Consider the following 14526-nt stretch of genomic DNA (forward strand, 5'->3'; position numbering starts at 1 on the left):
ATGCATAACTACAGGCCCAATATCAGTACCCTGGGCCTTTTGGTTACTGAGAAGAAGTTGTTTGAAGATTTTAACACATTTAACACCTGTGACCTTGACAGTGGGTCAAGGTCATTCATTTGAAATAACTTGGTAGCCATTCACAATGGCAAATTACTGACCAAATATCATTATACTAGGCCTCTTGGTAATTCAGAAGAAGTTGTTAAAAGATTTTAAACATATTTGACCCCTGTGACCTTGAATATATGTCAAGGTCATTTATTTGAACAAATTTGGTAGCCCTCTATTACAGCATGCTACTGGTAATATAAAATAGCATCATCCTAGGCCTCTTGGTTATTTAGAAGAAGTTGTTTAAAGGTTTTAAACATATTTGACCCCTGTGACCCAAGTAGCCATTTATCATAGCATGTTACTGCCAAATATCATAGTCCTAGGCCTCTTAGTTATTCAGAAGAAGTTGTTTAAAGATTTTTTAAGACAATTGACCCCTGTGACCTTGAAAACGGATGAAGGTCATTCATTTGAACAAACTTGGTAGCCCTTCAACCCAGCATGGTACTGGCTAAATATCATCACACTGGGAATTTTGGTTATTCAGCAGAAGTTATTTCAAGTTTTTAACATATTTGACCCATGTGACCTTAATAAATAGGTGAAGGTCATTGATTTGAACAAACTTGGAAGCCCTTCATCCCAGTTTGCTTCAGGCCAAATATCATCATCCTAGGCCTTTTGGTTATTAAGAAGAAGTCATTTAAAGTAAAATATTGACACCGGACGATGGACGCCGCACCACGGCATAAGCTCTCTTGCCTTCGGGCCAGGTTAGCTAAAAATTCAAAGAATTTGCTGAATGGTAGAGTGAAAAACAAAACAAGAGGCCCAATGGCCCAGTGGACTAAAATACAGCTACAGGCAGAATATCAGTATGACTTTGAATGTCAAACAATGACATTAGGTTGAAAGTGGGTCAAGGTCATTCATTTGAACAAATTTGGTAGCCCTGATTGCTACAGGCCAAATATCAGTTGTTTAAATGTTTTAAACCTATTTGACCCATGTGACCTAGAATATAAGTCAAGGTCATGTATTTGAACAAACTTGGTAGCCCTTTATCCCAGCATGTTACAGGCCAAATATCATCACCCTAGGCCTCTTGGTTATTCAGAAGAAGTTGGTTAAAGAATTTAACATATTTGACACCTGTTACCTTGAAAATGGATGAAGGTAATTTATTTGAACAAACATGGTAGCCCTTCATCCCTGCATGCTTCTGGCCAAATATCATCACCCTATGCCTCTTGGTTATTCAGAAGAAGTTGTTTAAAGAATTTAACATATTTGACCCCTGTGACCCTGAAAATGGATGAAGGTCATTTATTTGAACAAACTTGGTAGCCCTTCATCCCAGCATGCTTCTTGCCAAATATCATCACCCTAGGCCGTTTGGTTACTGAGAAGAAGTTGTTTAAGGTAAAATGTTGACGACGGACGGACGGAGGACGACGGACGCCGCACCATGCCATAAGCTCACTTGGCACTTTGGGCCAGGTGAGCTAAAAACGAAGACGTTCTCTCAGTTTGGTATGAGGTATAATAGTGAGTGAAATAGATTTTTCGTGGTTTATTTCTGTATGGAGAGTGTTGAGTATCCTTTTCATTCGCACATAATGGTGGTTCTTCAGTGTTTTAAAATAATTTCTTTTTAAAATGGTTGCGTGGATATACAAAAATAATTTGTGTGAACTGCATGTATTTTCTTCCTCCTCATTATACAGTTTTAGGCTAAGTTTTGCATTCCAAAAGAACTACATAACATTGATAAAGACACACGTGGGGGTTATAAAGTACTTTTTACATTGAACGTAATTAGTGGTCTAATCATTTTTGCAAAAGATACAATTGTTTAATTATCGCTCAAAGCTGAATCATATATATGTGGAGCAATATGTTGGCTATTTGTTGTATCTTCCATATTGAGATGTTTACTTTTGATACAGTCAAATTTTCACACCTGATTGGGTAAATTGTATGTGCGTGAAATATCAAACTACAATGTAGCATATGTATTTGAACATTTCGCTTACACCAGCCTCAGAGACAAAATGTGTTTAAAAGCTTTTTCGGCAAGTTTATAATAATTTAATATTGTAAATCAAAAACATGCTGTGGCACTAACGGGCTTCCGTACTTATCAACTTCTTTGAAAATCTATATATAATAATTTTTATAAGGATGTTTTTTGCAATTAGAATCAGTGTTAAAACAATGTGCAATATTTTTTGCACTCGGAACTATTCTAAGTGCAATCAGAGTTCCTAGAACTTAACACAGTTTTCCCCGAAACAATTTACAAATATGCGGACACGAACAATCTCAAGTGGAGCAGCTAGTGACCAATATTGTATACATATTAGATTGTTTATTAGTATGTATTGATACTCTTCTACGACGTATCTATGGAAATTACCATAAATAATTTCAGGAAACCATTTTCAAACAGAAGCAACATGTTTTCACAATTTGTTTTTGGTAACTCGCCGACATTTTCAAACAGGATCAAATAATAAACACAAAATATAAGAACGAGATGAACGACTTTTATCACATAACGTACTGTGATATCCAGTGAATATTTACTCATATAATGTGACCTATCAGCCCTAGGCCTGTGATTGGTTGTAAGTTTTAATTGTGATGTCATGGCTAGGACAAGCACATGACGTCACAGACTTATGCACTGGAGTCAAAATGGCGGCTTTTTACATTTCAAGGTTGCATGAAAAGTGTAGTTTTACACCAATAAATGCCACAAATCTTGATTATGTGATAAAAAGGATCTTACACTCGTTTCCATTTCATATGAGATTTATGACACTCGTCACAAATTTTTCATTTTAGCTCGTTTCATAAATCTCATATGAAATGGAAACTCATGTAAGATCCTATATGTAAAGCATCCTCGATACCCAGGGATAACGCTCACTTACGCTTTCAGGAATATGTCACAGCCAAATCGAAGGCTCAGTGTACACCGCCTTGTGGATGAGAAGACTAGTTTGATCCTTTGATGTACATACACTATAGCATATTTTGAAAATAAAAATATCAAGCCACCGGGACCAAAAGCACTTTATGTTAGGAAAAGACAGTTTTGGATTAGGAATTTTTGAATTACATCAAAATGCACCGACAGTTAGAAATACTTATTTATATCGACCGGTTTAAACAATATGGTTCATAGTGTTCAAAACGACTGTAATTTTTTAAATGTCTGAATTTGGAATCCGGTTGAATAAATGTGTGTATAAAGAGTGAAAATGAATGTTTTACAATATAAAGTATAAAGGATTCAGTTCAAACAGGTTTAACTGTGTTTCATGTTATGCTCAAAGGTTGTTTGGATAATCAGCTTCATGTATGAGGGATATAACAGAATTAAATATATGGGGATGCTAGAGGTCACTTTTATACTTTGTGGCCCAGACACAATTATTTTTCATTTGGCTAACTAAAAACTATATATATATATATATATTACTAGATTTGAGTGCCGCCCTGCATCTTCATATACTGGAATAGCCGTTACATACACACATCTGGAATAGCCCTTACATACACACATCTGGAATAGCCTTTACATTAATTAAGACACCATTTTTCCTGTGCAGCAGCAGCAGCAGCAGTTTGTCCCAAAGATGTTATTTTCAGTGAGAAATGTGAGAAAATCTGAGAAGCACTATGTCTGATCACCACTGATTCATCAATATCTCCTAGCTCTTTTATTACAAATATACATGTATAATATGCTCACACATGATAGTACATAAAAACCAACATAACCAGATATTAAGCAGAACAGTCACAGAAACAGTGGTCAAATTGCCATTGTACCAGCGGCATAGTGTTTACTGTACCTCTCCAATGTTCTAACTGCACTATTAATATCACAGAGATGTGACAGTATTAACCAGGTTTTGATATATTTATAATGTCGAGACTCGACACCGGAATAACTGATCAGACACACACACACAATGGTCACATGTGTAAACTTCCATGTTGTAACTACAACAGAAGCTGTTTGTAACTATCACAGAAACATTTATCGTAAAAGTGTTACTTAGGTATTTCCACTTCATCAGACATATTTCCTCTCATCGTCTGTTAGTAAGTCTCTTGATATCAATAACCGCATCACTTCATTCGTACCTGGTAAATAGAAAGGTGACACATGACATACAGACATGGTATTTACATATTACACTACATGTCTATCAACAACGATCATAAAGGGAACTTACTGTATCTTACCTTTGACAAGCCCATGCCTGGTAATAAGCCCACATGGACTGTATGACCCTCACCCTTATGTCAATATTTAAAAAAAAGAAGCTTTTATTCAGAGATTGAGTGACTCGCATCTTACCTTTACCCTTATGTCACATCTATATTTGAAAACATATTTAACAGGTAAATGTGAAGGTGACATAATAATAATAAAAATAATAATAATAATTCGAGGTTCTTACCGCTTTATCACAAACTAGTTTATAGGTCGTCTCAAAGCGGTTCTCAAATTATTATCCATGGTTATAGGGCCTTTGCAACCAGCCAATATCCTTCTTAACTACCTGGGGAGCATACAGCTGGAGCTGCGATTTCGGCGCTAACAGCTAGCATTCAACAATTCTAGCACTGCCCAACCACGTACTCATTTACAGCTGAGTAGACTGGAACAAGCAGAGTAAAGTATCTTGCTCAAGGATACAACACAGTGCCATGCCGTGACTCGAACCTGCAACCCTTCGATCACGAGCCTGGCGTCCTACCACTAGACAACTGTGCCTCCTAAGACATAAGGGTAAGGACCATTCAATCTCTGATGAAGGGCTATCAGCCTTAAAGCTTGGATCTCAGAGTGCCTAAACGTGGGGTGAGGTTGGGAGGGGTAGAAAAGTTGAGATCTAATACCCCAGTAGTACTATTTACATAGAATTAGAAGACCATTCCTTTTAATATGCATGGATTTCTTTCAGGGAAAACTTAAGTTCCTTAAAAAAAACAACCTTGGACTCCAGGATATTATATGTTCAAAGGAAAATTTTGGAGTTTGAGATATGTTTGGGAGATCTTTAAGTTTCCTTCATATATTTTAAATATTGGAGAATACAAACATTGAAAAATTGCAGGGGGAAAGTAAGTTGATATTACCTTCTAGAATCTCATGTACTCGTGTGTCACGCATGTACTGCTGTACTGGGTAGTCTTTTAGATACCCATATCCACCGTGGAGCTGTATCGCATCGTTACATATCTGTCAGGAGGGATAACTCCAGTTAGAAATAAGTCAGGATTACGTCTAAAAAGCATATTCATCTAGCTACTGCCAATATTATACTAGTTGTATAAAATTAACTTGCAGTGTATGTGTTCATGATAAGAAAGTCTAATCTCTAGTGAATGTTACATAACATGTTATTCAATGAATGGACTGGGTCTATCAAAGCTTCACCAAATAGTAATAGTTTTTGATGGTCTTTGTACATTCAAACACTCCAAGTTGTAATAATTTACTCAATATGTAATACAATACGTTTAAGATTGAATTAACTCCTGCATAATTCATTTAATCCATCTTTTCGTATTGCAGAGTTATCTGCTCTTGTGAGCAGGTATTGATTGTTACATCATTTGTTTGTGAGAATAGCATCATACATTTTTGAGAAAAAGATGTAACTTTCTCACACAAACTAATGACATAACAATCAATACCTGCTCACAAGAGCAGATAACTCTGCAATACGAAAGGACGGAATACAAAGTACAGTGTGTTTATGCAAGGGGAGAACATAGGATTTCATCTGTCAATTAAGAAAAGAATCATAATTTACATATATGAATATGAAAAAAATATATAACTATTTACTGAATTATCTAATAAAATCACGCACATGATTCAGTAATTCTAATTAACAGTTTTATGACATAAACCCTACCTTTGAACACTCATCTGTAGCAAAAAGTTTGGCCATAGAACATAGGATGACCCTCTCCGGCCAGTTCTCGTCCAGTGCCCGGGCAGCTGTTCTTACCATATTCCTGGATACAACTAACTTAGTGGCCATCTCTGCCAGCCTAAACTGTAAATACTATCAAGGGAAAACAAGGAACAAAGGATGAGATTTGTTGATGAAATATCAAAGAACTCTATTTTCTAGTAAGTTCTTTTTAAAAAATGGGGTTAGTTTTATGGCGAAACATTAAAAGACTAACGTCAAAAAGATAAATTACTATCAGAATTTTTTTCACTGAGCTATATTAAAAATCAAATAAATCTAAAAAATCTTATAGATATAGATACCAAAACTTGTATTGATTAGTGTAGAAAACCTTACCCCTTCAAAGCAAGGGCTTTCACGGCAATGGGTTTAACTTCATAATATAAAAAAGTATATTATTACTGCAATGTTTTATAAAAATGTTTAGGATCACGACAGCATTCAAAGCGTACCTGAAAATTATCCAGTGTTTTTCCAAACTGCTTCCTAACTTTTAAATATTCTCTACAGAGTTCTATACTCGACTGGGCTGCTCCTAGTGAACAAGAAGCTGTAACAGAAAACATATCAACAGTGATCAATCAGTTACATATAGTTCTTGCATAGCTCAAAACCACAGAGTTTATCTCTGGAAGGAAGTTTTCTTATAAACATTATACTTCTTGCAAGTTTCTACAATTGTGATACATTGCAAACTAGAAAACTTTTTGACTTTTAAATACGTTAAAACAGATTTATATTTTCGTACAGCCGTATAAAATCCTCACCAACATTTATTCTACCCCCGTTGAGTCCCCTCATGGCGATCTTGAAGCCATCCCCTAACTGTCCAACAACATTCTCCACAGGAACCACACAGTCCTCAAACATCACCTGACGTGTTGGCTGGGAATTCCATCCAATCTAAGGGTGAGATAATAATAATAATAATATGCATGTTCAACATTTGATATAGCACTCTAGCCATCTAGTTAACATAAGCCACTATGAAGCGCTTTACAGTACATAGATATACAATACAATTAGCATAAACATTAATCAATACAATTTTGAGGAATTTGCAGGAGCTGCCTTATGAGGCGCTAACTACTAGTCCTATGCCACCTGGCTAATATCTCCCTATGTATGTATGCCTGCCAGTGTGCTGGAGATGTAATGTGTTCTGTTTGTAGTGGGATCTTGCTCCCAATGTCATCATTTATAGTACCACCTCACTTGAATGCTACAGCACAGATACCGCAACAACCACCCAAGACCAATTTATACTCCACCTGGGTAAACACTTTCTCTGAATATCCATGCCTGGGGATCGAACCCCAGTCGCCTGCATGGAAGGTTGAGGTGTTAGCCACTCGACCAATCCCCCCATAACAAATTATTCAGTTGGATTCACAGACTGTATAACAAAAGTTTAACTTACTGTGCAGCTAATTTGATTACAGATGTGGTACAATTGTTTTCAATAGCCATCAGTCCACTGCTAAGATACATTAAGTCAATAATAAGATGTTGGTTATTCAATGACACCCTTTACTAAGACAATAACAGATTATACTGTGTCAGCAATATATTCATTAAAGATAAACTCTACCAAGATGTCGATACTTACTAATGTAATGTCAAGCATGCAAAGAATATTTTTTCAACAATCTTTTGACTTCATAATTCAATATTACATAAGTAGAAGTCTGTTTAAGGACAGTATTCAATTTGTTACCTTTTCATAGCTCACTTGGTCTTTCTCAGAACAAGACTTCTACTTAATGGGACTGTGTTTTATTACACTAGATCAGTAATTATAAGTTTCTGGTTTGATTAGCACCGGATCGAAGTCCTTCAATAGGTGAAAGGGAGACAACTAATGAAACTTTGTTTACCTTCTTTTCTTTTTGTCCAAATGACAGTCCAGGAGAGCCTTTCTCGACCACCAGACATGATATTCCTTTGGCCCCGGGTTCTCCTGTCCGACACATGACCACATAAACATCACTCTCTCCTCCCCCACTTATAAAAGACTGAAAAATTAATCATATCGTACCTTATAAATTTACATTAAATGCTCAGGAAAAGCTCTAATATGTGTTTATAATAAGATTTTCATTCATGGCTTTCTATAAGATTGCGATCATTTTGACTTACTTATGTTACTCATGGATTTGTTATTTTTCATGTGTTAGTTAGTTCAAATCATTCAAACAGTTGAAACAGAATACAGAATTATGTTTAAATTGAAGAGATACAGCATAACTACCGTTAAATAATATAAAACGTACTATACCTCGACTATCTTTCTAAAAGATATTTCTGATCTTAAAGTTAAAGAAATGTTTATAAGAAGAAATTCGTTATTTGCAAAGAAACTAAATTCTAAGTTTTTTCACTTGTACATGAATATCTAAGTTTAAGTTAACTTCCTTAAATTTGTTTAATAAACGTAACACATGCAGATAATGTAACCCCAAGTGTTATCAATGCATGTACATTGTACCTTTCAACTGGGTCATTAATTATTTTCTATTTACCAGTGTAGAAATCTTCTAAATAGGAGATACAAGTCATAGTATGGTATCATATCTCCTTAAGTCACTTATATAAAATGTATGAAGGATGTGCTTGTGTTTAATAATGTTGCCGGTATGTAGAGTATGGCGGAGTGGTACAGAGCATCATGATTATCCTACCTTAGATCCATTTAGAACATAGTGGTCTCCTTTGTTAATGGCTGTCGTCTTGATATTAGCTGCATCACTCCCATAATCTGTTGAATCAAATGAAGTAACTTTGACACTTACAATAATATCTTTACATTCATACTGAGTCATAGTTTATCAAAAAAAATCAAAAATCAAAAGACTTGATTCATAAAAAATGCAAATAAAAGATTGTGGTATTAAATTCTTAGCCTTGTTTTTTTTATAATTTTTGGAAAAAATCTCCTGCAATTAGCATCATGACAATCAATCATTAAGAAAGTCCTCCCATCTCTCATTTACAGTCTTATTACATGTATATGGAAAGGCATAGATTCCCTTTATGTAACACAAGTGTATAGGATTATATATGCAAAATCACAAACTACAGATTGTACATAAATTTTGATAATGTAAGACAGATATTTTTTTTAAAATCTTACAAAGCAGATTCCCGTGTGTACTGGTAATCTATTGTGAAAGATTTGTGGCAGAGAATGACTATAAAAGCTACATCGGTAGAGTGTGTAAATAACAATGGACCATATGTTGAGATCATTGAAGTTATACAGCATCCCTTAAGTACATTTCACAATCTTCAAGGAACCTGTGTAAGACGTACCAGGTTCTGTGAGACAGTAGGAAGCAAATTTGTTCAGCGTAGCTAAATCTGGAATAAACCTCTGTCGCAGGTCGTCACAGCCAAACTCATCTACCATCCACGTACACATGCTGTAAGTATATATAGATACATAAAATATAGGGCTAAATTACAGACCCTCAAGCTTGTATATATATTAAGAATCTAACCCTGGCTGTTTGCATGGATTACACAACTAGCTAGCCTTACTATTTACCAATTCCCAAATCATGTATATTGTGGAATAAGAACCACAGATTCTGGGAAACAATGTCACCATGCATTGCTAATGACAGTTCCGGAATATCTTATTAAGATCTTCTTTGAAAGGTCTGCTTTCACACCAAGCAGACCTTTTCTGACATATAAGGACTTGGAAGTTTTTATAGGTATTTTTGATGTAAAGTTATTATTGGTCCATAAAACAGATTTAACTTTCTTTTTGATTATGCTTATGTTCCATATAACATGAGATAAGTGGTTACAGTGGAAGGGAGACTACTCATTGCATATGCTGCAATTTACCAGCCGCATCTTACATACATGATCTTTTTTGTTTATCCAGAAACAAATACATACGTAGCTTTATGCCTTTCAAACTTTACAGAACAGAGGCTTTGGAAGACTATGCCAAGGCTAACTAGAAAACAATCTAAGATTGTACATCTGGGCAGTCATAGAGACCTATATCAAAATTGAAAAAATTACAGAAAAGATCTGTTAAGACTTTTTGCAAATAATTTAAGGTACTAGTGTTCTCACTAAATTTTGAAATTGCTGCTACTTTGGCTGGCAACAGACTTTAAATCAGAACACTGGGTACTCTGATCTGCAGACCGGCTGGTAATGCTTGTATTTTTGTCATTGGACAACCTTTAGAGGATTATCTCCCTTCCCACCCACACACAGTCACAAAAAGTCATAGGGGTCAGACTAACTTATGGATACTGAGGTAGGCAGTAGTACTGGTACATCCCTGGGACAGGGCCTCGAATATCATAGAGGCGTCCAGTCTGGTCAGTCCGGTACCTCCGTAGTTTTCCTTACAGTATATAGCTCCGAACCCCAGGGCAGCACAGCGCTTCAGCACGTCAACTGGGAATATCTCCTGATTGAAAAAAAAATCCACAAAAATCTGTAGAAACATGAAATAACAGTATGGTTTCAAACCCTGATTATTCTTTAATTGTTCTTCCTTTAATGATGTCTACAACTTTTCTCGATATATATACGGGATATTTAGATTTTTTTCTCTCCACAAAATATGGTACCTCCTAGTATGTGCATTGTAATAACAGGGCAAAGAAATATCCTTCACCTGATCTAACAGCCCAAGGCATACCGTCCCTAACCTGAAGAGGCTGTTATTTTTGAAAATTTTAAGGATATTTTGTTCTGCACAAAGATCTTTTTCAACAATAACAGCATACAGCAATCACATATCTGATCTAACAACAAAACAGAGTCTGCAAATTTGAAACATGTTGGAAACACTGGATAGTGATAACATTATGTTGCATACATCTGTTCATCATTACAAAAAGCCTATGTACCTCTTGGTCCCACTTTGCCATGTTGGGGAATAATTCTTTCTTTGCAAAGTCTAAGGCGACCTTATGCATCTCTCTTTGGTCTTCAGAAAGTCCAGTACAAGCTTTAATGTAAACAAAGATAAATTTATGTTTATACATTCATTTTCAAACAATATCAATCATTAATTATTAATTTTATTCATATTAATATGTAACCAATGTCACTTTTTCCAAGTTCTTCTTTAATCAGAGAGGAGTTGAACTTGAACTACAGAAAACATTTACTATTCCAGTGTACTTTCTGTGGCTTCCTCTAGCTAAGATTAAACAGTTCACCACTGTGACATGAACACATACCATGTATATATACTCCCTCCCGACCTTTAATTGTCCTCCAGTCTTCAAAGTACAACCATGCATGCTTTATTTGCGATAGCAAGGTTTATATAACAAGAGGTCCATTGGACCTGTTTGTATCGCTCACATGGTTTTATATTTAAGTCATTACAACTGAATGCATTAGTACATCTTTATATGAAATTTCCTCAAAACCAGACAAGATTTATGTTCTAACTCAACTGGGAGCACAATATCTGACTTTCAACTAATCAGGGGCTTCCATTGAGTTGCCATGTTAACAGATTTTGAAATAAGTAATATGTCATATAACAGCTGGGTGTAATTAGACAATACTTCAATTTTCATTCAACTATAAGCTTTTATAAACCTAGAAACCAATTTCAACAATTTATGAAAACTGCACCATAGAATTTGATAATCTAGCTGTAACATTTTTAGGATCGCAGGGGTCTATAATCAACCTCATTCAATTAAGAAATTTTTTACAATCCACTGAGGCAATTAGGGGGTATTATCGTCTTAAAGCAAAATATTAGATAATTTTCCAGTTTGTGGCCCGGTCTTTCAAGCCTCAGGTGTCAAACCAGTTTCATTTATTTAGGAGGAAGTGATTGCCCTAGCTCCCTCAATGAAGTTTCAGAGCAAATTTGGTTGAAATCTTCTCTGGCGTTTAGGAGGAGATGTGTTATAAAGCAAATTTAGCAAAGTTCCCCTTCAGGGCCCCGCCCCTATGGTCTCAGGGGTCAAACCAACCTCATTTATTTAAGAAATGATTGCCCTCCCCTAGTGATGCTTCAGACTAAATTTGGTTGAAATCCTCTCTGGTGTTTAGGAGGAGATGCATTTTAAAGCAAATTTAGCAAAGTTCCTCTTCAGGGCCCTGCCACCCTGGCCTTAGGGGTCGAACCAATCTCACTTATTGAAGAATTGGTTGCCCTTCCCTAGTGATGCTTCAGACTAAATTTGGTTGAAATCCTTTTTGGCGTTTAGGAGGAGATATGTTTTAATGAAAAAGTTGACGCCAGATGACGACGCCAGACGCTGCGCCACGGCATAAGCTCACTATGGTCCTTTGGACCAGGTGAGCTAATAACCAAGTCCCCACATTGGCATGGGTGCCAATTGCAATGTATATATAACAGCATGCAAGAAAACTTTTTCTAAATACTACTCCTAGGCGATCCCTGACAAGCTGAGGACTACAAATTCCTTCGAACTTAATCATCTTAAACAAGTGTCCAGATGTATGTTCATGAAGTTCACCACTGTGATAAATAAAATATTTCACATCATAAATATTACATGTGTTACAGGAGAAAGAGAAATGTAATGGCCACTCAGGGTTCAAACCCAGGACCCTCCGAACTCTAGACGGATGCTCTACCAGTTGAGCTATCTAGATCTGATAGCAGCAAATTGACCAAGAACAGTTCTGCTTCACATGAACATGTATCGATTAATGCTGAAAATGTTTGCTGTAATAGTCTGCTATCAAGTCTTACCACTGTCATTATAGCTACTAGAAACATTTTCAAGATTTATTTATACGCTCTTTTAATAAGATACAAAATGTAACCACCACAAAATCATCCTTGAGATATGATGTACCAGTAGGTATATATACCAGGGTACATGTACATATTAATTTTTGTTTGTAAACATGTACATGTACTGTTAATTCCTGTAGGAACTCTAGTCTATCTAAATCAGAGATTTATAACTATTGTTATACATCTCTGATTTAGATCGAGTTCCTACAGGAATTGATGTACTGTATATTGTTTATTAATAGTTCCAGTTTGGAAATCTTGACATTAATTTCTTTTTTCAAATTAAGTTTTCTATTTAAGATTTTGTAGCGTTTTNAAACGAATTTGCGGGCGCGCAAAAACCTCCGAGGACACTCATTCTTCCCAAATATGCATGCTTATCGACGTATTTCGGTACTTTGTACTGTTACGATCGACCTTAAATTTTGCACACACCTAGATATATGAACAATANTCTTGTATGTGGTATATCTAAACTGGAATCTTTGAAAACAAGATGAAAATCGAAGTATACAAAGTAAAATTCACATGACTGAGATTGTTTCGGTGAGGCNGAGGCGGATCGGTGGTTGTTCTGAAGGACAAGAGGTGATATGCGTGTTTAAAGCGTTTCAGGCACGATTAAGGGAGTTCAACATGTCCAATGACAACTTACGGTCAATACAGCTTCCGTCCACCCAGGTGTCACCTATACTCCGGGTCTGTGATGCCATTACTCGCGGCACTCGTGAAAACAGCGAATGTAAACATCGTGTCGTCCTACTCAGGGTCGCCATGTTTGTTGATGAAGCTAATCGGAGTTATCTCCCCTATATCGATTCTTGTTTTTGGGCAGGATGCATATGCCATCTGGAGCTTATAGTTTATACATTATAGGTACAGTATATATTATAGGTACAGTACATATACATGTATCTAAAAATATTAATAATGCATACATTATAAATATTTATATTGAAAGATATTTGCGTTCCATAATTTGAAACAGCAAATACATAAATATACGGTAAGCTAATATAAACTCCTTTTGATATCGTTTTTGCTTTACATTATAGCAGGGATGTGCACGTGTAGCATCCCTGATTGTAGCTAACATATACGTTTACGTGTACATGTATATAGAAGCGGCCAATTCAACCTACCTGTGATCGGAGGTCCAAGGTTCGAATCCCGGTCTGGCCCTTCGCAATTTTACTCTCAGTTTTTTTGTTTTTTTGGTGGTTTTTTTTAACTTCTCTTTATTATTATTATTATTATTATTATTATTCAATTTCATAATATAGTTTCTCAATGTATGGATTTCCATCCAAAAATATGATTTATTAAAGCAATTAAGTATCGTGGCGTTGTTACAGTTTTTGACAGTAGTATGTGGATTTTAACCCTTGATTATCAGCTCTTTGCAAACAGTGATATCCAAAATGACGTTGCTGAAATGTCTTGTTTTTTTGTTTGGTTTCGGTGTTTCCTGCATTCATCAAGTGTGTATTCAAATATCTGGCTGTTGTTGACGCTACTATCTTCTGCAGGAAAACTTTTTCCATGTGCCGATAATTATTAGGCTGAACGAAAATGTCAAACTAAAACCAATATCTTGCAAACTACATCTATATGGATGCGGAACTAAATTACATGTACAGTGCAACAATGCTTTGCAATGTGCCCCTCCCCCTTTATTTTGTGGTT

At 35.8% G+C, this 14526-nt stretch overlaps 1 protein-coding gene across 1 annotated transcript; it reads right to left on the reverse strand.

The window, feature by feature from the left end:
• Positions 1–2944: 2944 nt before the first annotated feature.
• On the reverse strand, positions 2945–13624 carry LOC110451556 (isobutyryl-CoA dehydrogenase, mitochondrial-like). The gene is made up of 11 exons (XM_021499644.1): positions 13496–13624; positions 10952–11052; positions 10337–10506; positions 9381–9490; positions 8750–8826; positions 7946–8083; positions 6836–6971; positions 6521–6618; positions 6006–6158; positions 5221–5323; positions 2945–4218 (listed from the first exon to the last, which is right to left on the reverse strand). Exons 1-11 carry the CDS (start codon positions 13614–13616, stop codon positions 4148–4150), a joined length of 1278 nt encoding a protein of 425 aa, XP_021355319.1. The 5' UTR covers positions 13617–13624; the 3' UTR covers positions 2945–4147.
• Between the last annotated feature and the right edge of the window lie 902 nt (positions 13625–14526).

This window comes from Mizuhopecten yessoensis, unplaced genomic scaffold (assembly GCF_002113885.1).
Source record: "Mizuhopecten yessoensis strain PY_sf001 unplaced genomic scaffold, ASM211388v2 scaffold6135_1, whole genome shotgun sequence".
Classification (NCBI taxonomy): Eukaryota; Metazoa; Mollusca; class Bivalvia; order Pectinida; family Pectinidae; genus Mizuhopecten; species Mizuhopecten yessoensis.

Excerpts from the sequence above, each read along its gene's own strand:
- LOC110451556 (XM_021499644.1), bottom strand. The coding sequence starts at position 13,616 with ATGGCGACCCTGAGTAGGACGACACGATGTTTACATTCGCTGTTTTCA. Across the intron at positions 8,084-8,749 it reads ATGTTCTAAATGGATCTAAG|TCTTTTATAAGTGGGGGAGG; the intron begins GTAGGATAATCA and ends TTAATTTTTCAG. Across the intron at positions 4,219-5,220 it reads AGTACATGAGATTCTAGAAG|GTACGAATGAAGTGATGCGG; the intron begins GTAATATCAACT and ends TCTATTTACCAG.